This window comes from Saccopteryx leptura, unplaced genomic scaffold (genome assembly GCF_036850995.1).
Source record: "Saccopteryx leptura isolate mSacLep1 unplaced genomic scaffold, mSacLep1_pri_phased_curated manual_scaffold_21, whole genome shotgun sequence".
Classification (NCBI taxonomy): Eukaryota; Metazoa; Chordata; class Mammalia; order Chiroptera; family Emballonuridae; genus Saccopteryx; species Saccopteryx leptura.
Window position 1 is genome coordinate 2,082,841 of NW_027095703.1, and position 23,304 is coordinate 2,106,144.

Below are 23,304 nucleotides of genomic sequence, written 5' to 3' on the forward strand. Positions count from 1 at the left end.
AATGAATGATGGGAAATGTCAAAAAGCCACAGAAGCTGGCTTGAAGGGGCTTCCACTGGCCAAATATGGAACGATATAGCCATCAAGATAATGATAGTAAGATATTAAATAATAATTTAATTCCTATTAATAAAATAGGAATCTGTAAGTCCTCAGTGATATAAATGAATATATTATATAAATTGTGATACGAGAAAGTTCTTCCTTAGAGTAGGACTCAAACTTAGAAATGTAGAAGAAATAATAGAATCTGCCTCAAATTATCTCCCCATAAAATAATTACTAGTTTAATGGGACATAAAAATGAGACTCAGAGACATGGACAAGAATGTGATGGTAACAGGGGGGTGGGGAGGGGGCGAGGAAAGAGAGGGAGGGGTGGGGCAGGAGAGGGGCACAAAGAAAACCAGATAGAAGGTGATGGAATACAATTTGACTTTGAGTGAGGGGTATGCAACATAATCAAATGTCAAAATAACCTGGAGATGTTTTCTGAGAACTTATGTACCCTGATTTATCAATGTCACTGCATTAAAATTAATAAAAATAAGATAGAAAAAAGGAAGAGACTGATAAAATGGGAAAGAAAAGGAAAGATACTAAGCGCTCACCACCAATAAAACTCATCAAAACATTGAAAAAATAATAATTACTAGTTTAAAGGGAACAGAGGTAACTATACAGCAAAACAAAATTATAGATACGACCGAAACCAAGTTAACATCAGAAGTGATGGGAACAAATTGCCAATGTGCCATCTGATGGAATGCAACAAGCAACATCATGTACCATGAATGGGAACACAATGGAAAGAACACACCATCGGAGGACCTGGGTTCGATTCCCGGCCAGGGCACACAGGAGAAGCGCCCATTTGCTTCTCCACCCCTCCGCTGTGCTTTCCTCTCTGTCTCTCTCTTCCTCTCCCACAGCCAAGGCTCCATTGGAGTAAAGATGGCCCGGGCGCTGGGGATGGCTCTGTGGCCTCTGTCTCAGGCGCTAGAGTGGCTCTGGTCACAACATGGCAACACCCAGGATGGGCAGAGCATCGCCCCCTGGTAGGCAGAGCATCGCCCCATGGTGGGCGTGCCGGGTGGATCCCGGTCGGGCGCATGCGGGAGTCTGTCTGACTGTCTCTCCCTGTTTCCAGCTTCAGAAAAATGAAAAAAAAAAACAAAAAAAATAAAACAAACCACCATCTACCTGTGATATTCCTGTTCAAAATGTAAAACCTGAATCTAATAGGGACACTGCGAACCAACTCAACCAGACGGACATTCTACGAAACAACTGGCCTGTAACCAGTTCAGAGGGACTGAGGAACTGTTCCAGGCTGAAGGAGGCTAACAAGACACAACACCTACAGGCAACATGTGTACCTGGATTAGAACTTTTGCTAACAAGGACATTAGGAGAGTTGGGTAAGCATGAATGAGGTCTCTGGGTGAAGAAAAGTAGGAATTCTTCATACTACTCATAACTTTTCTGTCATTTTGAAATTACTTATAAAATTAAAATGTGTGTGTATATATAATACAGAAATAACATCACTAGTGCTTTCATACTTCACATATGAATGTGTAATGCTTTTATTTATTTTTTTGTGACAGAGACAGAAAGAGGGACAGATAGGGACAGACAGACAGGAAGAGAGAGGAGAAGCATCTATTCTTCATTGCGGCACCTTAGTTATTCATTGATTGCTTTCTCATATGTGCCTTAACTGGGGGCTACAGCAGAGTGAGTGACCCCTTGCTCAAGACAGTGACCTTAGGTTCAAGCCAGCAACCTTGGGCTTCAAACCAGCAACCTTTGGGCTTAAGCCAGTGACCATGGGGTCATGTCTATGACCTTGCGCTCAAACTGGTGAGCCCACAGTCAAGCCAGCAACCTCAGGGTTTCAAACCTGGGTCCTCTGGGTACTAGTCCAATGCTCTCTATTCACTGTGCGACTATCTGGTCAGGCAGTAATGCTTTTATTAAAAAAAAAAAAGATACAATTGTTTGCATCTTCACTTGTTCCTGAGTCAGTTAAAAGTTAATGGGTGGTATTTTTAAATCTTTTGGACATTTATTTATAATTTGCAGAAACTGGGAATGAGATAATGTATGCATATAATCCTCAACTATTTGGCCTTGGTTTTCTTCTCATACATCTCCATGTCATTCAAAGTGAAGCCTACATCACCGTTACACGCTGCCCTCTTCCCTAACCACTTGGAAATGGATGCTGGCACTGACATTCAAGGACAGTCTTCACCCCTGGGTGGCAACGCAGCACCCTCACCAATGTAAGAAGCAAACACACAGCTATTTGTTATTCTTCTGTTCTAACAATAGCCAGTCAACCAACGTCATCTAAAATAACATTTAAATAGTAAATTTGCTATTATTAACTGAGAATATCAACATAAAATAGCTTTATTATTTCTAAAACTTGCCTCCAAGTGGGCTGTGGTGCCCCTTTCCCTGGGAAGCAGGAACCATCACATCTGCATCTATTTCTAGAAATTTTGTTACTCTTCAGTCCCATAACACCTTTGTACACAACCCGGAGAGACCTGCCAATCCAAAGGCTGAGGAGAGGAAGTGTGAGTCCTTTCTAGCAAGTGGAAAAAAGGGCCAAACTCACCCTGGGTGTCAAGACTCCAAAGTACCCTGAGGAGGGGCATGGGCTGATTGGAAGAGGGTCGGGGGCGGGCCATGCTGGTAACACGCAGTTTCTTGCTCTCAGGAGGTAGTACAACTGATTGTGTCTGCTTTGTGAAATTCATCCAATTGTTTGCTTAGGGTTTATGTGCTTGTCTGTATTTACATCAGGCTTGAATCTGGAGATTTTAAAAATGACCAGTCTACTGATCAGACCACTTTAAAGCTGCACTTTCTACTCCTCTGCCAACTCTTGGGCAAGGGGTGGCCCACTCTGCCACCCCAGCAGCTAGAGGCAGAAAATCAGCAATGTTCCCTCACATGTCCCCACTTTGTTCTAAGTGCCAGCTCCTCTGGTGGCTTGGGAGTGCAGAAAGGCGAGAGGGACAGGGAAGATGTCTTCCCGGTTAATTGGAAGAGGAGGTCAGTCCTACTCACTTGGCCTCAACAGAAGGGCACATTCCCTGGCCCGTTTTCTATGCATGGGCATTTGACCACCTCTCCTATTGTCCCACATCAGTGCAGTGTACTGATGCCCCCTACTGCTACCTCTTGCTTCTGAGATCATGGCAAGCCTGTGGAGCCATCTTCCATTCCACCAAGAAAGATGGAATAGCAGGTTGTCCTGGGTTTCTCACTAACCCACCACTGCTTTCCGAACCTCTTATCTCCTAACTAGGTAGGACAGGGAGCAGTTCAGCGTGTTGCCTAAGTGGATTTCCAATATGAGAGTGAAATACCAGGCTCCCCTCCTGCGTGGTGCCCCTATCTGACCTTACACTTTTCCTGGAGCCCCAATCCCTTGGCTTTCAAGAGAGGGAAGAGCCTTCCATCATGAACTGGAGCACTGCCTGGCCTGTGGTGGTGCAGTGGATAGAGCATCGACCTGGAATGCTGAGGAGGCTGGTTCAAAACTCCGGGCTTGCCAGGTCAGGGCACATACAAGAAGGAACTATGAGTTCATGCTTCCTGCTCCTGCCCCTCTCTCTCTCTAAAAATAAAACCGTTTAAAAAAAAAAAAGAACTCGAATAACTCCAAATGTATGACAATCCTCTTGCCCCATATGGATATCTCACTTCTAATAAGTGGGAAAAATAGGACTGAATTCCAAGGTTTGAGACTTCAGAACACATCCTGTCCTGGTTTTAAGAAGCACTTGTGTTTAAATCCTGCCTGTCCTCATGGTGGGCTGACTTGTCTGGAGTGCTTTGCTAACATCCACCTTCTCTCTATAGATAAAGGGCATTAAACCATTTGTATTGCCTTAAATGTAGAAATCATTTTTGTTTCCCAACTGGTAACAAAACCACTCTTAAGGAAGTCACCTTTCCAATCCCATTATTTTCCAGCTCTTGCTCAGGACCTTGAAGAGTTTTCACTCACAACTCTTTTCCAGAAAACTGACAAGGTGGGCTCTCCTGTTCTTCTCCTCTTATTCCCAATACATAGCCTCTCACTCTTATCGTTCTCGTTTTGCACATTAGAGCTAATTGTGAGAAATTAAAGATAAAAGTGATTTTGGCAGCTAGAGAGCTTTTCCACTCCTTTTAGGAAATATGCAGCCAAGCTTTCCAAATAAATGAATGCTGAATTAGGAGTCAAGTCACTCTCTTCTAAGGCAGTCTATTTTTAATTATTTGGCAGAATGCCTGTGTCACAGGGCTGCAAACCCCTTATCAAGATCGTTTACTCTACAAATATGTTTACTTGTTCCTGACGAGAAGTGTACGGAAAATGTTCAAGTACTTTTTCATCCTCCCCTTGACTTTTTCTCAGAATAGGATTTATATCTCTACTTCTCAGACTCTGAATAACAATTTCATGAAAACTTGGAAAACCAGAGATTTCAATAACAAAATTGGTTCCGATGGAAAATTGGTTCAGATGGAGTTTAAGTATTCAAGATAAAAATCAATTATTATTTTTAAAAGTTTTTGCAATTGCTTGGGCCAGATAGCTCAGTTGGTTAGAACATCGTCCCAAAGCTCAGAGATTGCCAGTTCAATCCCTGGTCAGGGCACATACAGTAACAGATTGATGTTCCTGTCTCTCTCTTTCCCCCTTTCTCTCTCTCCCAAATCAATAAAATAAACATTTTAAAAATATTTTAAAGTTTTTGCAATTTTTATCCTTTCTAATTCCAACAAGTACTTGAGATTACTGGTTTGTTACTTTTTAAAAACCAGCTACCTAGTTATAATCTCCAGTGCATATGGAACGATCTTTATTCTCTTTACTCAAGTTTTAAAATCATATGAAGCAATCTCTTCTCCTGCAGCATTTATCAAAGGAAAGAAAATTCAAAAGGAACTTTGAACCAAAACCTAGGCAAGGATCTAGAGGAATTAATGATACTTTAAGTAACACAAAGGTAATTATAAAAAAAGATAATTGAGTTGAAATGCACACTCTCTAGAACACTCAGCTCTGGTCGGGAATGAACTATGGTCAATAAACATCTTTTTGTGGTGTGTTAGAAAGAAGGTTCCTCTGAACCCACCAGGAACAGGAGAGCTGAGTCAGTGACAGGTGGGGCAGCAGAGTCCCTACTGAGGACTGGCTGCCCCAACTAGGGAAAGCCAGCAGGCATCTGTGACGTATAACCACTCAGAGGATGAACGGGCCAAAGCTGAGGAAACAACCAGCACAACTAAACAAGAGTAGAAGGCTCGGTAGAGGATTGGGCAAGAATGCACCTAAAACAGAAAAATCCTGTCCAAATGGGAAAAAAGGAAGAAAGGAGTCACACTGATGAGTTAGGCAGAGGCGTGCCCATCAAATCAAGGTCAGCCCTTTGTATTTAGAACAAGGACAACTAATTTTAAGTGTAGCACTTAGAATAGAATCAACCTTTCAGACTTAGCTCAAAACATCCCTTTAAAAGGGGGGCTGCAGCCTGACCAGGCAGTGGTGCAGTGGACAGAGTGTTGGCCTGGGACACTGAGGACCCAGGTTCAAAACTCTGAGGTCGCCAGCTTGAGTGTGAGGTTGCTGGCTTGAGCGTGGAGTTGCCGACTTGATCATGGGATCATAGACATGACCCCATGGTTGCTGGCTTGAGCCCAAAGGTCACTAGCTTGAGCAAGGGGTCACTGGCTTGGCTGGAACCCCCAGGTCAAGGCATGTATGGGAAACTAATCAATGGGCACCTAAAGTGCCACAGCTATGAGTTGGTGCTTCTCATCTCTTTCCCTACCTGTCTGTCTGTCCCTGTCTCTCTCATGTGCACACTAAAAAATAAAAATAAAGGGGGGGGGGGTGCAATAGTTCTACAATCTCTTATCTGCCATTGTATAAATTCTCCAAATTCTAAAAACCAAGTTTTCCCCAAAGTTGACACAAACTCTTTTCAGCAAAACATGGCCAGACTCATTTTAAGCAACATTATTTTTATTTTGTATTTTTACTTGGTGTGAATATTTATATGTTCGCTATAGGAATATAAAAATGTTTGATTATGGGCCTTGGCTGGTTGGCTCAGTGGTAGAGCATTGACCTGGCATGTGAATGTCCTGGGTTTTATCCCCAGTAAAGGCACACAGGAGAAGCAACCATCTCCTGCAGACACTCACTACCAGATGTCCCTACAGGGACCAAATCGCCATGCTTTTCACCGCTCCCACACCCAGCTGAACCAGAGCCACAGCCAAGCATAAATGATAAAGAAAAATCAACTTCCCCAAGTACTGATAAGTACAAGTCTATTCAATGCTGAATAGAACTTTAATTTTCAGAACATCATATTTTAAAAATCCAGCCACAAGACGTTATAACCTCATCTGAGCATTTCTTTTGGGAATGCAGAGGATAAAGGGGGATTTAAAAATATTTCACAAACGTAAACACAGACCATGATTCCCTGACTTTGGCAAAAATACTTTTCAGTGTAAATGAACATATCGGCCTTGGCCGGTTGGCTCAGCAGTAGAGCATTGGCCCAGCGTGTTGAAATCCCACGTTTGATTCCCGGCCAGGGGCACACAGGAGAAGCGCCCATCTGCTTCTCCACTCCTCCCCCTCTCCTTCCTCTCTGTCTCTCTCTTCTCCTCCCGCAGCCAAGGCTCCATTGGAGCAAAGTTTGCCCGGGCACTGAGGATGGCTCTGTGGCCTCTGCCTCAGGTGCTAGAATGGCTCCAATTGCAATGGAGCAACAACCCAGATGGAAAGAGCATTGCCCCTTAGTGGGCTTGTTGGGTGGATCCCGTCAGGCGAGTGCGGGAATCTGTCTGTCTGCCTCCCTGCTTCTCTTCTAACTTCAGAAAAGTACAAAAATAAAAAACAAAACATAAAAAATGTATTGTATCAACATAGGGGGCTGCTTTCTACTGCTTCCAACAAATGGGGTGGGAGAAGCTAGGTTCCTGTAAATGAAACCAAAATTCAAATTTCTTTTAATATAACTTATAAGATAAAGTGTAATTATGTAGTTCACAAACACAATACTTAATAGATGAATCCATCTGTCTCATGCGGTAACTTGAGCACAGAGCAAAACAGGATTTGTGCGGACCAGCAAACAAAGCCACATTGAATTTGCTGCTCCACGACTAAAAGAGTATTCCAGAAAGAAAAGACAGCAGAGTGATTCATCATTGGAAGGATATTTCCTGTTTTACTAAGAGACCGACAATGCGTCAAATTGTACTGAAAAGATGACGTGTTGTAGAACTGTGCACCTGAAATCTATATAATTTTATGAACCAATGTCACCCCAAAAAATTCAATAATTTTTTTTTGAAAAGAAAGCATAGGAGGGAGGGAGCAGCGGAAGCTGTTCGACTAGTAAATAAAATTTCGGTCATAATACAAACTCAGAAAATTGTCAAAATGTCATTTTGGTATTTATTTTTATAGAACACGTAGCACGTTTTCATAAATCAGTTTTACATGTGCAACTTTTTGTAACATCAACGGAAATACAATACATTTTTCATAAACTCCTCATTGCTGCAAGTTCCTTTTCAAATAAATATAAGTAGCAGGATAGAACAATACGTTTCCACATATTGACCAGTGCAACACTGACAGTTACAATTAAAGTATCCGGGAAGCCTGAAAGCTAAGATTTACTCAAACAAGCAAATTTACTTCCATTTATTAAAAAAATAAAATAAAAAGTTTAATTTGTATATCATATATTTTACAAGTAAGAAAAACTTTAAATCCTGCATCCATCTGAAATAAATGACAACTCAATAATGACGATTTGGAAGAAAAATTGCCCAAAACCAAAATATAGGAAAAAATAGTATGCCTTTAAAAACCGTTGAACAGAAACAATTTTTAGTTTCTTGCTTTATCATGAATATTTGGCACTGTTCATTCCATAATTATATGTCAGTTTCTGTGCATGGAAATTCCAATAAGATTTAACGGTTTGGATCAGTCCATTTTTCTTTAATGAAAAAACTTCTAACTTCTAGATTTTAAAAATTGCACCCTTGCATTTGTGTTTTAGTATGAAACATAAACATTTTTTATAGCAGTGGCAACTGGTTAATAGGCATGGGAAGATACTTTCCAAAAAGTTTTGTAAATAGTGTCATTTTAAAAAAGCCTGTACACAATCACAATACTGCCAGAATCTGAGTGTACTCATACACACCACATTCTTTCCATGTCAGTCCTTTATCATAAAAAACTTATTTGAAAGAGTTCAATAAGACACACCATGTGGATAATTTGGGGTTTAAAAACCCATGGCTCTGGACAACAACAATTACAGTTAACAACACATCCATCCACAGTGACTTGTATTTCTAAAAGTTTCAAATTCAATTCACTATGAATAAAACATTCAGAGGTAAAGACTTTTTCTGCAAACTGACAATACTCATCAGACATCAGCTAGTCCACAACTGAAGGGAGTGACTTCTCTCAAAGGTACAGGGATAGCAGCTGAGTTTGAGCTGGCACGCCTCATATATTCTGCTTGGAAAACACGAAGGCATGTACAGAGAACTCAATTATGCACTGAAAGATATGGAGGTCTTCTCTGCACCTGTGTCAACAGTGATATCGGTCCATAGTGAATAAAAAGCAAAAAGCATTTTCATACACAACTGGACATGAAGGATCTACCTAGAAGAATGAGTATAACAGGTTCAAAGAAGTACTTGAAGCGTCAGCAACTGTTCCCTGGCATGAAAAGCACAAGCATTTTTGGCATGTTGGATGTTTTACCACTTCACGTCCACTGCGACTACAGTGAAGTGAGCCATTTGAGTGATAAACAGTGCATGCACCATGGTCCTTCATAGAGGAAATATCCAGTTTAACACACAGAGTAGGCGCTTAAAGCTGATAACTGACAGACCTTTTTATTCAAGAAGCCTGCTCATTATATGTAACTCTTGTTGAGTGTCCTCAGTAAATGTTTAAGAATATGACTTAAATATCTTATAAAGGTGTATGGACATGACTTATAGTTCATAGTCCTATTGTACTTCCCTAAAGAAAACTTGTAAACATCTGGTGAATATCTAATGGAAGAACATTTAGAATTGGCCAAAACAATGCCCAGATAACATTTGGCCCTTCAGCACCCAAAGCTCCCAGAACATGTGAAAACATCTCTGCTAAAGGGATTTCAGTAGTCTGAAAAAAATCGATACCCGAGTGACATAGGCTTTCTCCTAAATGTTAAGTAAGTGCAAGAAGTTTCTACACTCAGGAGTTGCATGAGTTATCTGTCCTCAGAATAAAACATTGAATGATATAGAGGTAGCACAACTTATTAACTTCCAAAAAAAAAAAGCAAGGTTATTTTCAACAGTCTTAATAGAACTATTACAAATGTTTAAAATCTTCTGATCCAGGATTTCTTCTGCCTGGATTTAGACGTCTTCATCCCTGCCCTGTTTACTGCTGTAAGGATATTGATGAGGCCAGGCACCCTTTGGCCCTGTGGCATCTATTGCAACATCAATGGTAGAATCTGGAATCATCCACCTCAGGAAGGTAAGGAAAAGAAAGTTGAATACCGCCAACAAAGCAAAAATGCAGCCGGTTACTGGGCCGCAGCGAGATATGAGTCTCTCCAGTCGTTGGTCCATGGGTAACACAATGTCTCCTGCCACGCGGTTGTACACCTGGTAGGAGAGAGGATGAGAATGAGCACTCTGATCCACAATAAACACGGTCAGGAATGTTTAATAGATGTAAACAGAAGTCACTTACATTTTGTTGTTGTTATAGGAATTATGTGGCTAATGAAATTCATTGCAGTAATTACTGTCTTTTGATTCAACACTCATGGGGTGCTTATTTTGGACAAAACCCTGCGCTAGACACCACGTGATACAAAGACGAATATGCCACGACTCCTGTCTCCGAGATCACCATCATTGTTAATGCAACTACAAGATTCTAAAGACCTGAGAAGTTGGAACTGCCCTTAGATCGCCTTGGTGGAGGCCATACATTTAATTCAGCAGAAATGGCCTTCTAAGATTCCTTGGCTCAGCTGAGAAGCTCTCCCCGCTATCTCGTAGACATCAATCACATCACAACACATCACATCACACTCAGTGACAATCTAGTGTGCTTCTCTCTGGGTACAGAGTGGCTCTTCCTTCCATAGCCACATGAGACTGTGCTGCTGAGCACAGATGGTGAGAATATACAGAAACATTTCATGGATTCCAAATAAAAGAAAAAAGATGGGAGAAATCTTAGTAGATGGTAGGTCAAACACTTGCAAAGAAAACAAAGTTTATTGCTGAGAATGGTAGTAGGAGGCTTCTTTTTTAAAGTACTGCTAAGCACTAAACTCAGAAATTAAAAAAAAATCTTTACACATACTTGTTTTGAATACATCAAATGAGTCAGCATTCATTTTTTTTATTTTTTATTATTTATTCATTTTTTAGAGAGGAGAGAGAGAGAGAGAGAGAGAGAGAGAGAGAGAGAGAGAAACGGGGGAGGAGCTGGAAGCATCAACTCCCATATGTGCCTTGACCAGGCAAGCCCAGGGTTTTGAACCGGTGACCTCAGCATTTCCAGGTCGACGCTTTATCCACTGCGCCACCACAGGTCAGGCAGCATTCATTTTTTAAATTGCATTTGACAATTACTTGGCTCATTCTCATGTATCAGATCTGTAAACAGTCTCCTGCACTCAAGAAAGATAAAACACACAGTACAAGTTCTACAGGCAAATAAATGACACAGGATGTTTCCATCTAGCTCTTCTCCTCTGAGGACATTTGAAATAGCTCTGAATCACAATTTTGCTGAGACAGATGAATCATAATTGTTCAATTTCCCAAAAAGCACAGTGAAACTAAGATGGAGGAGTTGAAAGGGATCAAAATGTCCTGTGGGGACAGGTAGAAATAAAAGGGCACAACAAACTGTCCTGTGTGCCCACCTGTATTTCTAAATCAATTTATGATCTTAAGTGACAAGTAATTTACTACTGTGAAGAGAATGCTAGGTATAACAATTACAGACCAGGATTAACTTTTTAATTTTTCTTTTCTTATTTTTTGACAGAGACAGAGGGAAAGAGAGTCAGAGAGAGGGACAGATAGGGACAGGAAGGGAGAAAGAGGAGAAGCATCTAGTGTTCATTGTGGTACTTAGTTGTTTATTGATTGATTTCTCATATGTGCCTTGACTGGGGGGCAACAGCAGACCAAGTGACCCATTATTCAAGCTAGCAACCTTGGGCTCAAGCCAGAGCGACCTTTGGGCTCAAGCTAGTAACCCCACACTCAAGCAGGATGATCCCGCACTCAAGCCGGCGACCTCAGGGTTTGAATCTGGGTCCTCTGTGTCCCAGGCTGACACTCTATCCACTGTACCACCACCTGGTCAGGCAACTTTTTTCTGAATGTATACTATAAATCAGTGGTTTTCAATTGTTTTTACACTTGGGGACCGGTATAAATAGAAAAATTATTTCCAGGACCACTAAAGCAGAAATCACCCTGAGCATAAGCAAATTCAACTAAGATCACTGGGTCTATAGTTTTCATACAACATCAGGGTGGTTAACTCTTTCACAGACTGGCACGGAATTCCCGGAGGACTGGGCCATGAACAAGTGGTTGAAAAACACTACTATAAGTCACCATAGATTATAAAACTAAAAAATACAGATGTTTTACTATTAATTTAAGCAAAACTAAAAAAAAAATTTGTGGTTAAAAAAAGTCCTAATTAGGCCCTGGCCGGTTGGCTCAGTGGTAGAGCGTCGGCCTGGCGAGCAGGAGTCCCAGGTTCGATTCCCGGCCGGGGCACACAGGAGAGGTGCCCATCTGCTTCTCCATCCCTCCCCCTCTCCTTCCTCCCTGTCTCTCTCTTCCCCTCCTGCAGCTGAGGCTCCATTGGAGCAAAGATAGCCCGGGCGCTGGGGATGGCTCCTTGGCCTCTGCTCCAGACGCTAGAGTGGCTCTGGTCGCAACAGAGCGACGGCCCGGAGGGGCAGAGCAGCGCCCCCTGGTGGGCAGAGCGAAGCCCCCTGGTGGGCGTGCCGGGTGGATCCCAGTCGGGCGCATGCGGGAGTCTGTCTGTCTCTCCCCTTTTCCGACTTCAGAAAAATACAGGAAAAAATAAAAATAAAATAAAAAAGTCCTAATTAGCTCCTTTAATATATGCTGACATATTGTCACCAGAGTTCTTAGCTCTGACCCAAATTTAATACCTACAGTAGCTCAGACTTCTGAGGTTTACATGACTCTGGTCAAGGAGGGTGAAGTCATAACTTAAAGCAGGGGTACCCAAACTGCGGCCCCCTGAGGCCATTTATCCAGCCCCCACCGCACTTCCGAAAGGGGCACCTCTTTCACTGGTGGTCAGTGAGAGGAGCATAGTTCCCACTGAAATACTGGTCAGTTTGTTGATTTAAATTTACTTGTTCTTTATTTTAAATATTGTATTTGTTCCCGTTTTGTTTTTTTACTTTAAAATAAGATATGTGCAGTGTGCATTGGGATTTGTTCATAGTTTTTTTTATAGTCCGGCCCTCCATCGGTCCGAGGGACAGTGAACTGGCCCCCTGTGTAAAAAGTTTGGGGACCCCTGACTTAAAGAGTCATGGTTCCCAAGCAGAGTAGCGTATCACTGAAAAAAGCTGTCTAACCAAATGTCCCTGCCAACCATTCCCCAATTCTACCTCTGCTCCTAGCTCTTAACGGGTTATATTACAATCAAGGAAGACTGGGGGGGGGGGGGGGGTAATGGAATGAACAGCTCCTGGAAAGGTTTCCTGGGTGATTCTGACCTGTACTCCCAGCAGGTAATCAGTACTACACTCCCACTTCCAAAGGAAAATAGTAGTTATTTCATAAGGGTGGAGATACTGTAAAACCTCTAGAAGGTGAGAGTATTTCAGTCATTTCCATCAAAAGTGTTAACGCAGGCCCTGGCTGGTTGGCTCAGCGGTAGAGCGTCGGCCTGGCGTGCGGGAGACCCGGGTTAGATTCCCGGCCAGGGCACATAGGAGAAGCGCCCATTTGCTTCTCCACCACCCCCCCCCCTTCCTCTCTGTCTCTCTCTTCCCCTCCCGCAGCCAAGGCTCCATTGGAGCAAAGATGGCCCGGGCGCTGGGGATGGCTCCTTGGCCTCTGCCCCAGGTGCTAGAGTGGCTCTGGTCGCGGCAGAGCGACGCTCCCCGGAGAGGGGGGGGGGGGGGGGGGGCAGAGCCATCGCCCCCTGGTGGGCAGAGCGTTGCCCCTGGTGGGCGTGCCGGGTGGATCCTGGTCGGGCGCATGCGGGAGTCTGTCTGACTGTCTCTCCCCGTTTCCAGCTTCAGAAAAAGACAAAAAAAAAAAAAAAAAGTGTTAATGCAAATACCTCACATTTCTTTTTTTTTTTCATTTTTCTTAAGTTGGAAATGGGGAGGCAGTCAGACAGACTCCCGCATGCACCCGACCAGGATCCACCCGGCACGCCCACCAGGGGGCCACGCTCTGCCCACCAGGGGATGATGCTCTGCCCATCTTGGGCGTCGCTCTGTCATGACCAGAGCCATTCTAGCGCCTGAGGCAGAGGCCACAGAGCCATCCCCAGCACCTGGGCCAACTTTGCTCCAATGGAGCCTCACTGCAGGAGGGGAAGAGAGAGACAGAGAGGAAGGAGAGGGGGAGGGGTGGAGAAGCAGATGGGCGCCTCTCCTGTGTGCCCTGGCCGGGAATCGAACCTGGGACTCCTGCATGCCAGGCCAACGCTCTACCGCTGAGCCAACCGGCAAGGGCACATTTCAATGGAAAATGTGTATGACGATTTTTAGAGATAAGAGGTTTTCTGCACTTATATTCAAAGGAATTCATCCTGTGTCCAAGAATTTATCACGTAAACCAAATAAGAGAGCCCTACAGCCGAGAGCTGTTCAGCTCAGTCTGCTGCTCCATGTTGCTTTTTCTGGCTAGAAACTAGCTGCTCCACCGACCACAGTGAAAGCACAGAGCACCCGTCTGAACTACTATCTTCTCCTTGCTCCCAACTGATTGACCTTCTGGTCATCATTTCTACATACTAGAAAGCAGACTGTTTCCACCTAGTGCTTTATGTGGGAATAAGAGGCATGAAGCACACAAAGGAATGAGATTCAATGAAGGACAAAACTGAGCAGAATAAATGAAGTCCCTAACTTGAAAGCGGGAAGCATTCCCCACAATCATCCTTTCCCACCTAAGGGAATTCATCTGTGTCCTGTACCTGTCCTTTTGGAAATTCTCTCTCTATTGGTGCCTTTTATCTGTGATCATACTTCCGACATTTGTCAGGTGCATTCTGAATTCTAACTTATGTTCTCAATCAATGCAAAGATGCAAAAATCCTTTTCCTGTAGAAAATCACAGCAGTTAGCAAAAGTGACACAAGAGTTTTAGGAAATAGCCTGAAATAGTATTTGCAAGTTACAGAGTTGCTACAATCAGTCCAAGTGGAACCATATATTTTTCTAATAGACCTATACACTTCAGAATTAGAAACAGTCTCAAGAACATGTCTCACAGGAGATGTTAATATTAGTTCTGCCTCTAATGGCAGTGACTTCTAGAAAATTCTGTAACTTCGTTATGCCCTGTTTAATGAAAGATGTCGATTGCATTACTGCTGCTTCCAGATGTCAAATGCAATGCTTTGACAAGAAACATAAGGTCCAGCACGTACCAAAAGTGCATGGTTCACTTGTCATTGGGAAGAGACTTCATAAACTTAAGCAACAGAACAGAAATGGTAAACCTGTATAAGAAAGAGTCAACCAGTATGTGAAACATCAGCGATTCATAAAGAGCCTCCAAATACCCTTTCCTCTGGCAGGTGACATACTTTTTCAGTTCTCTCCGCCACATTCCTCCAGGTGTAGAAAGTCTTTACTATGTTATGGATTTGTTCTGGAGCTGGCAATGCTCCGGACTTCAGCTGGGAAATAGCTTTTTCCAATCCCTCACACAAAGATTTTACAGAAGGCTCACATAAAATAATAAGATTTTCTGGAAGTACTTCAGGAATTCCACCAACCCTGGTACTTACAACCTTAAAGACAAAAAAGAACATAAAATCCAGCACAATTCATATCTAAGGAAAATTAGCAAAACCAACTTAAAAAGTAGTACAGAATGTGTCTGAGTAGTTTTCTAATACATGTTTAGAAACCCCAACAATGTAAGTCCTCAAAGCTTTTTACCTGTAAACCACAACTGGCTGCTTCCACAATTGCCATGCAGAATGCTTCAGTAAGGGAAGTGTTAAGAAAAATATGTCCTTGAACTAAGACATTTCTAACATCCTTGTGTTCTAAGGCTCCCAAGAGATGCACTCTGATTTTTGAAATGAGAGAAGAAAGAGGACAGTGAAAATCATGCTACAATATGTAATTTATAAGCCAAGTGTGCTATTCATAATATTATACTTCGAATCTTACTGGTTCTAATGTTTTCCACTTCAAAAGCTTAATATTGCCAAACTCTGACCTAAAAGAAACAGTCTTATTAAGCTGTTTGGTTAAAACTCATAGAGCTAACATAGTTCTAACTTTCTTCTATCTATCTATTTTTTATTTAGAAAATTAATTTTCAGGGTACACACTTCTAACTTTCATCCACATATCAAATGCCGTCGTTTCCAAAATGAGTTTGCATTTAATGAAAATATTAATATCCTTTGCTGAATAAATGTTAACATGCCATTTCTAAACAGGAGAATGTCCCTTTAAACTGTTGTTTCACAAGCACAGCCCTCACATGTTATCTAAGTTACTGAGGAACAGAAATGTCCAAATCTGTATGTGTAGCGGAACTGACATGATTGGGGCCAAGCTATTTACTTTTTTCTTTTTTTTTTTTTTTCATTTTTCTGAAGCTGGAAACGGGGAGAGACAGTCAGACAGACTCCCGCATGCGCCCGACCGGGATCCACCCAGCACGCCCACCAGGGGGCGATGCTCTGCCCATCCTGAGCTTCGCCATATTGCGACCAGAGCCACTCTAGCGCCTGAGGCAGAGGCCACAGAGCCATGGGGCCAAGCTATTTACATCATGACTCAGTATGGCTTGAAAATCTGCAAGCATTTCCAATCCAAGCAGTTGGTTTTTTGTGCGTTCCACAATGCCTCCTATCACTGTCCCATAAACTTAAGTAATAGTTGGCTCACGAAAAAACTAAAATTGTGAATTCTCCAACTAGGGTTTCCTATTTTATATAAAATATTTTAAATAGGCCTTGAGTTACATTTTAAATCAAACATATGGAGGAGAAGCAGCTCACTTAATGCAGGAATGTAGCCAATACCAAGTTTAGGTAACTGATAATCTCCTCGCCTAAGACCATATGGAATCCATCAATACCTGTCATGTAGCTGGTACTTTTCTCGTACTTCTTCCAAAATGATTCTCTTTGGTCCTTCTCCTCCAATTATGAAATTTAAATCTTCATATTTCTGACAGAGTGCAGGGATTATACCACTAAGCAAATCAGTCCCTGGAAATAGAAAATGAAGTTAAATGTTGGACATACTATTATTTAAGCTTAAAAAAATCATCGCAACTACTGAGAATTGACTCACTTTGAAAAGGATTAGCTATGCCCTCCTTAAGTAGAGACACAAATTCTCTTAAAGCTTTTGTGGGAGGGTGGGACCTTCCCCAACTGCCAGAGGTCCCCCAAGAGTTGCCATTCGTGAACATGTACACACTGATTCATTGTTGCCTGTCATACACCCAGTATGTGTACCACTGGAATTTCATTTCCGCACAATGTCCTTTTAAGTTCTTCATTTGTGTTTACATATTGCCTACTTCTGGAGAAAGTATCTGAGGTAGCTGACATTTGAGTTCAAGTATTCTACATTGCAGGGCAGCTGAGAGGAGATCTAGATCTTGTTGCAGCCTTTTAGTGAGTGAGCTCTTTGATGGGAGTTTCCCGACACAGGGTATTAAGAGACCTACGTACCTCAAGTCCAACGTCTCTTTCAGTTATAGTCCATTATCTAACTCCACGCCCTGACACAGGAAAGGACTAAGCAATAAACTGCTGTCTCCACTTTGTACATAATGCAATTTATACAAAGGATTCGACAGTGAATACTATGCTATTAGCAAATTTAAAATAGTCCATCTAAGCCTGCTACAGCCCGCTTCCCTGAAGGAGAGTGATGAAGAGGGCAGGACCCATCAGCTGCCAGACCATTACATCCCATAGAACAGCAGTTCTCAACCTGTGGGTTGCGACCCCGGCGGGGGTCTAACAACCAAAACAGAGAGGTTGCCTACCGCTGCCATAGAACAAAAGGATTCATCTTTGTTTTTTCCTCAAATGAAACACAACCGCAGGTGATGTGGAGCAGTAAAACAAATCATGCTCTACTAGTCTGAAAGTGTCTAGCCAAAGTGATAGATATGGTGACAATATTTGAGAAGTCAACTCAACAGTCACAAATTGTGCCAAGTAAAAATGCAAAACCTGTTTTACCAATTTAAATGCTTACACAGACACACCAGAATCACACTGTTAACTCCCCAAATACAGGCAGACTCATTATGTTAAAACAAAGATGGTGGGAGACAGATATAATATAGACAGGTCATTTTTATTAAGTAATTCTGATTGTATTTTCAAGATGATTGCATTAGCAAACATAAATTCACATGCAGCTTTTCTGACTTATGGCTTCTCATTAAAATCTTAAGAGCTACCTTTGTTTCAAGTCTATTATAAAATCTTTCAGTTGGATTTCTAATAAATCAGAAGGTGGCTTAATGACTTTTAACATCTAACCTCCTGTAATTTTTTGTTTCGTTCCTTTTCCCTCTCTGCCTTTGAAAACAAAGGTTAAGAATCCTCTTCAGCCCTGGCCGGTTGGCTCAGCGGTAGAGCGTCGGCCTAGCGTGCGGAGGACCCGGGTTCGATTCCCGGCCAGGGCACACAGGAGAAGTACCCATTTGCTTCTCCACCCCTCCGCCGCGCTTTCCTCTCTGTCTCTCTCTTCCCCTCCCGCAGCCAAGGCTCCACTAGAGCAAAAATGGCCCGGGCGCTGGGGATGGCTCTGTGGCCTCTGCCTCAGGCGCTAGAGTGGCTCTGGTCGCAACATGGCCACGCCCAGGATGGGCAGAGCATCGCCCCCTGGTGGGCAGAGCGTCGCCCCTGGTGGGCGTGCCGGGTGGATCCCGGTCGGGCGCATGCGGGAGTCTGTCTGACTGTCTCTCCCTGTTTCCAGCTTCAGGAAAATGGAAAAAAAAAAAAAAAAAGAATCCTCTTCAAATGAAAATAAAAACCATATATAGAGTAATAATCATAATTGCTGGTAATAGTTAACATTTACTGAGTGCTTAAAGTCAGGCAATATACTTTAAATACAGTAATCCTGACTACTTTATAAGAAATGGCACTAAAACTGTCAATTATCTATATTATTACTCTAAAAATAAAGGGTTTTGCTCCCCCCCAATAAAAATGTTCTTGTGCCTCTAAGAAAAGTTTAACACAATGGAACGTAAGAAAGGACTTTCAATCACCAGTCACTCAAAACGGACAGGGAAGTTTGTGACTCAAACTGCTTTTAAAGTTCAGTATTTTGAAGAGTCTACAGCATCTATACCTAAGATAATGGTAGAGGGAGGGGGCTGGAGGGAACTGGAGATCTTAATTCAGGAAGACTTGAACTCATGCTTGTTATCTCTATTACTTACTGTGTAACCTGAGCGGATTACTTACCCTCTCTGAGACTCAAGTTTTCCTGTTACATGCAGATAACACATACCCTACCGCTGGGAGGGTCAAGTGGAGCAGTGTACCATGCACAGGCTTTACCAGCCACAGAACATAAATGTACGTTATCATTGCCACCACAGCATGTGGGGGGTGCCTGCGAAACCCTAACGGAGCAAAAAGGGGCTCAAGAAAAGAGAGAAAAAGCCAGCCAGGAAACCTGGCTGATAAGGGTTTTGATTTATCCTGTCCTTTACTTAATACATTTCAGTGGATCTTGGATATCTGGTCCTAATAAACTAAGAAAATTAATTTAACTATTAACAGATCATTAATATAACTACTCACTTTTGGGCTACTGATGTGTCTGTTTCTTCTCAGAATACTGTATTACTTTTTGTATGATGCCTGACATATGGAGAAGGTTCCATAAGTATTTGTTAAATTACTGAAAACAGGAAAGGCTGTAAGTTCACCCTACTGGTGGTTAGCTCAGCTGGTTAAAATACCATAATTAGTGAAGTACAGCTTACAGGCTTGATCATTGTACAAACAGTTAATTTTACTCTAATCCTTGACCATGGATGCATCATACTTTATTAGCTATCTATCTCACAAAGGTATACTATTTGATTAAAAAACATTTTAAATACATTGTATTTAACATTTTAAGTTACAACAAACACATTAGCAATATCCCAAGGTATTCAGAATACAGAATGCTGGTCCTATTACATATTCTTGATTAGAGGATGAGAGCATGTCATTGCTTTCACCCCAGAAAAGAATTCAGTAACAGTTTTCTCAACCTCTGCATAAGAGCCTGATCACCCATGGCTGTCCATGACAATGGCCATAGCGGATCTGGTGCCACTCTCCCTAGTACATTCGAACACTGCTGTTCACACAGCTAAGCTTTACACCAAGAACCCGCTGTGTTGCCCCAAATCTGTTTGCTGCCAGATGCATTTGTTACTGCGTTGGATAATGTAATTAAAAAGCACAAAAACTGACAAAATGAGTTTCTATGAAACCAAGCTGAACTGTGGGAAACTTCAATAAACTCGGAGAAAAAAAGCTCTTGTCAGATTAAGGGGTACCCTATACCACAGTATAAAATCAAATGAAAATCTGGGAAGCACATTACTTCATATGCTTTTAGGTTTCTATCTCATTTAAAAAGACACCAAATTGGCGATTGTAAATGATGCTGTTTGAAGGTAACCGTGCAGGAAAGATGCAGCTCAAATCACTGGACCAGTCCTCTTAAGCCTGCAAGCCTACATCAAACTATTGGCAACTCAAGTGCACATTAATACTTTGAGTTGAATTCAAATATTAAGGAGAGGTAATATATATTATCATTTTAATGATTCCCTGCTTTAAGTTTGATTACTGCATAGGTTTTCAAAGAGCAGGAGACCATTATGATTGGATTAGCCAGAGAGTTTCAGGCTTAGTGATTGAGGCGCGACAAATTCTACTTCAGTGTCTGTTAAGTGACACGGGGCACTAAGAGTCTCCTTTGATAACAAGGAACACTCCTCAAGTACAAACTGAGTTAAGTACTTCAGAGGAACCATCACAAGAGGCCATTGTTGCCCAAATGACATAAATGAAAAAACTGAGACTCCGAGATGTTATGTAGCTTGTCCTCGATCGCACAATGGGACAGAGTGAGCTCTGTGCTTTCACTTACCTGCCAATGTTACTAATGTCTGATCTACGATTAAATAAAATACTTAAATGAAATACACAAGTAACAAAACAGTCTTGTGTGGAACAAGCTCAATGATTTTGAATATAGGTGTAAAAAACACAAGAAAGCTCTGAATTAAAATATTCACTACAGTTACCCCTGAATAGTACAGCTGATTTTAGGTTTTTACCTTGTGCTTTTCTGTTTTCAAAATATCTGCAAAGAAAAGTCATTACCTTTGCAATTAGAAATTGGTGGTGGGCTGGGACCTGTACTTTTTACCACACTAGCAGGGCTGTTTTAACTTTTAAAAAGTCCTATCTATTCAATGGCATTAGGTTGGTTTTATTTTTAAGCAACTATTAAAACATCAAAGGTTGGGAAGAAGGTGGCATTCACCACCGCTCCAAAAATTTCTTTTTGAATGTATAAAACAACATCCGACCTTTCTTTGTTATATTTAAAGCAGAAGTAGTCATAAAGCCATAAAACACAATAAAAGCCAAACAATTATATGCAAGTATTTAACAGCTTTCTATAAGAACAAAGTCTACGCAGCGCAATCGTAGCTATTGTTTCATTACCTTTTCTGTAAACAAGTCTGCTGACAATAACAACAGTTATACTATCATGCCTTCTAACTGGGTCTGGAGTGAAGTCAGTAGGATCTACAGCATTAGGAATGACGGACACTATTTCAGGATTCAGTGCTGCTCTTACCACAGTGTTTTCCTTACTAGTATAAGAGACACAAATGATGTGATTTGTGTCACAAAGAGATACAGTTAGAAGCTTGTTTGTGAGCACCGAGCTGACATCAGCAAATCCAAAAAGGGAATGGTCCGTGAAGACTGTATGGAGCCCCATTGTCTTGGCGTGGAAGAGGGCATCGTGGGCCATGGCGGAAAAGGAACTATGGGAGTGGATTATGGTGACTCGCTCCCGCACAAATATGTACCTGAGCAATGGCAGACTGTGAAAGAGGGTTGTGGCTGTAGACTGGTTGTACATCACTTTCAGAGGCAAGTAATAGACTTTGAGGCCTTTAGTGAGGTAACGGATGCCTTTTCTATTTCCATAATCATGGGTGACAACTATGACCTTGTGTCCTCTTTCAATCAGGCACTGAGAGAGCTGGTAAATGTGGCTTTCCACGCCTCCCATATTCGGGTAGAAAAAGTCCGACACCATGCATATACTATGGGGATGAGAGCTAACATGGTCGAGTGCAGCTGAGGGGTCATGGCCAAGTCCATCTCCTGAGGGGTCATAGCCAAGTCCATCTCCTGAGGAGTCATAGCCAAGTTCATCTCCTGCGGGGTCACGGCCAAGTCCATCTCCTGCAGGGTCATAGCCAAGTCCATCTCCTGCAGGGTCATGGCCAAGTCCATCTCCTGAGGGGTCATAGCCAAGTCCATCTCCTGAGGAGTCATAGCCAAGTCCATCTCCTGAGGGGTCATAGCCAAGTCCATCTCCTGAGGGGTCACAGCCAAGTCCATCTCCTGAGGGGTCATAGCCAAGTCCATCTCCTGAGGGGTCACAGCCAAGTCCATCTCCTGAGGGGTCATAGCCAAGTCCATCTCCTGAGGAATCATAGCCAAGTTCATCTCCTGAGGGGTCATAGCCAAGTCCATCTCCTGAGGGGTCATAGCCAAGTTCATCTCCTGAGGGGTCACGGCCAAGTCCATCTCCTGAGGGGTCATAGCCAAGTCCATCTCCTGAGGGGTCACAGCCAAGTCCATCTCCTGAGGGGTCACAGCCAAGTCCATCTCCTGAGGGGTCATAGCCAAGTCCATCTCCTGCAGGGTCATAGCCAAGTCCATCTCCTGCAGGGTCATGGCCAAGTTCATCTCCTGAGGGGTCATAGCCAAGTCCATCTCCTGAGGGGTCACGGCCAAGTCCATCTCCTCCTCGACAGGTCATGCTGAGACAGTTTAGTCATTAGTCCTTGAGTAACCCAATTAAGATATGTCTCACTTAGTACCTGAAAGAAAGAGTAAAAGCAGATCTCAGCTCAGACAAAATACATCCCATATTCCAAATCCAGATATAAATAGGGTTTTAATGTTAATGTAAATTTTTTAGCTTTCCCCTAGAAGTAAAACAAATCATATCATTAATCACTCAACATTTACCAACTTAGCATTTACTACGTGCCATACAACAAAACTACATTCTACAATGACCTTACATTGTAATTTTACTTGAAAAAGATTGCTACACATAATTTCAAAAAATAAATTTGTTACACTATAGTATATAATAATTTACCATAGGAACAAACCACTTCATTCCAATAATTACAGATCAAGGGTCTTTACAGAAAACAGGTGCCAACCCCACTTGAGAGCTTAGCCACTGATTCAACCAATCTCGGAAAGTTTTGCTAGTATTGACTCTGTGGTTCACACTAAAATACACCTGGAGCTAGAAATGTCTTTTTGAAAGCAGCTTTTCCAAATGCCAATGGCAGCACATGCTGCAGACATCCACATTTCCTCTTTCCTTACACAAGAATGACAATAAACTACCACTTTCATCTTCTTAACTTCCTTTTAGTTATGCAGAGCTTTCTGCCATGAGTGTGTCCCTCCCTTCAGTTTGGAGTCTCAAGATAAAGGCTCAACTAGACATGGGCTGAATCTGGGGCCACTTCCTACTTCTATGGGGCCACTTTCTACTTCTAAAGTAGAAAATGTTTATCCCAGGGGACGCATAGACCCTTATCAGCGCAAAATGTCCATTCAATATTCAGTACTATTATAGTCTTAGACTTTTAAAGCTAATGAGCATTGGAAAC

The 23,304-nt window shown here is 42.2% G+C and overlaps 1 protein-coding gene across 3 annotated transcripts in view; it reads right to left on the reverse strand.

The window, feature by feature from the left end:
• Positions 1-7,561: 7,561 nt before the first annotated feature.
• Positions 7,562-23,304, reverse strand: part of LOC136386910 (phosphatidylinositol N-acetylglucosaminyltransferase subunit A-like) — a 59,143-nt gene continuing 43,400 nt past the window's right edge. For 2 of the 3 annotated variants that reach the window (XM_066358030.1, XM_066358032.1), the window contains exons 2-6: positions 21,089-22,488; positions 16,447-16,579; positions 15,288-15,420; positions 14,930-15,136; positions 7,562-9,741 (exon numbers count right to left, since the gene is read on the reverse strand). In XM_066358030.1, coding sequence (XP_066214127.1) covers positions 9,487-9,741; positions 14,930-15,136; positions 15,288-15,420; positions 16,447-16,579; positions 21,089-22,427 — 2,067 coding nt within the window. In that variant the 5' untranslated portion in view covers positions 22,428-22,488 and the 3' untranslated portion in view covers positions 7,562-9,486. The remainder of the gene's footprint in view (positions 9,742-14,929; positions 15,137-15,287; positions 15,421-16,446; positions 16,580-21,088; positions 22,489-23,304) is intronic. The other variant, XM_066358031.1, reaches the window with a different exon arrangement.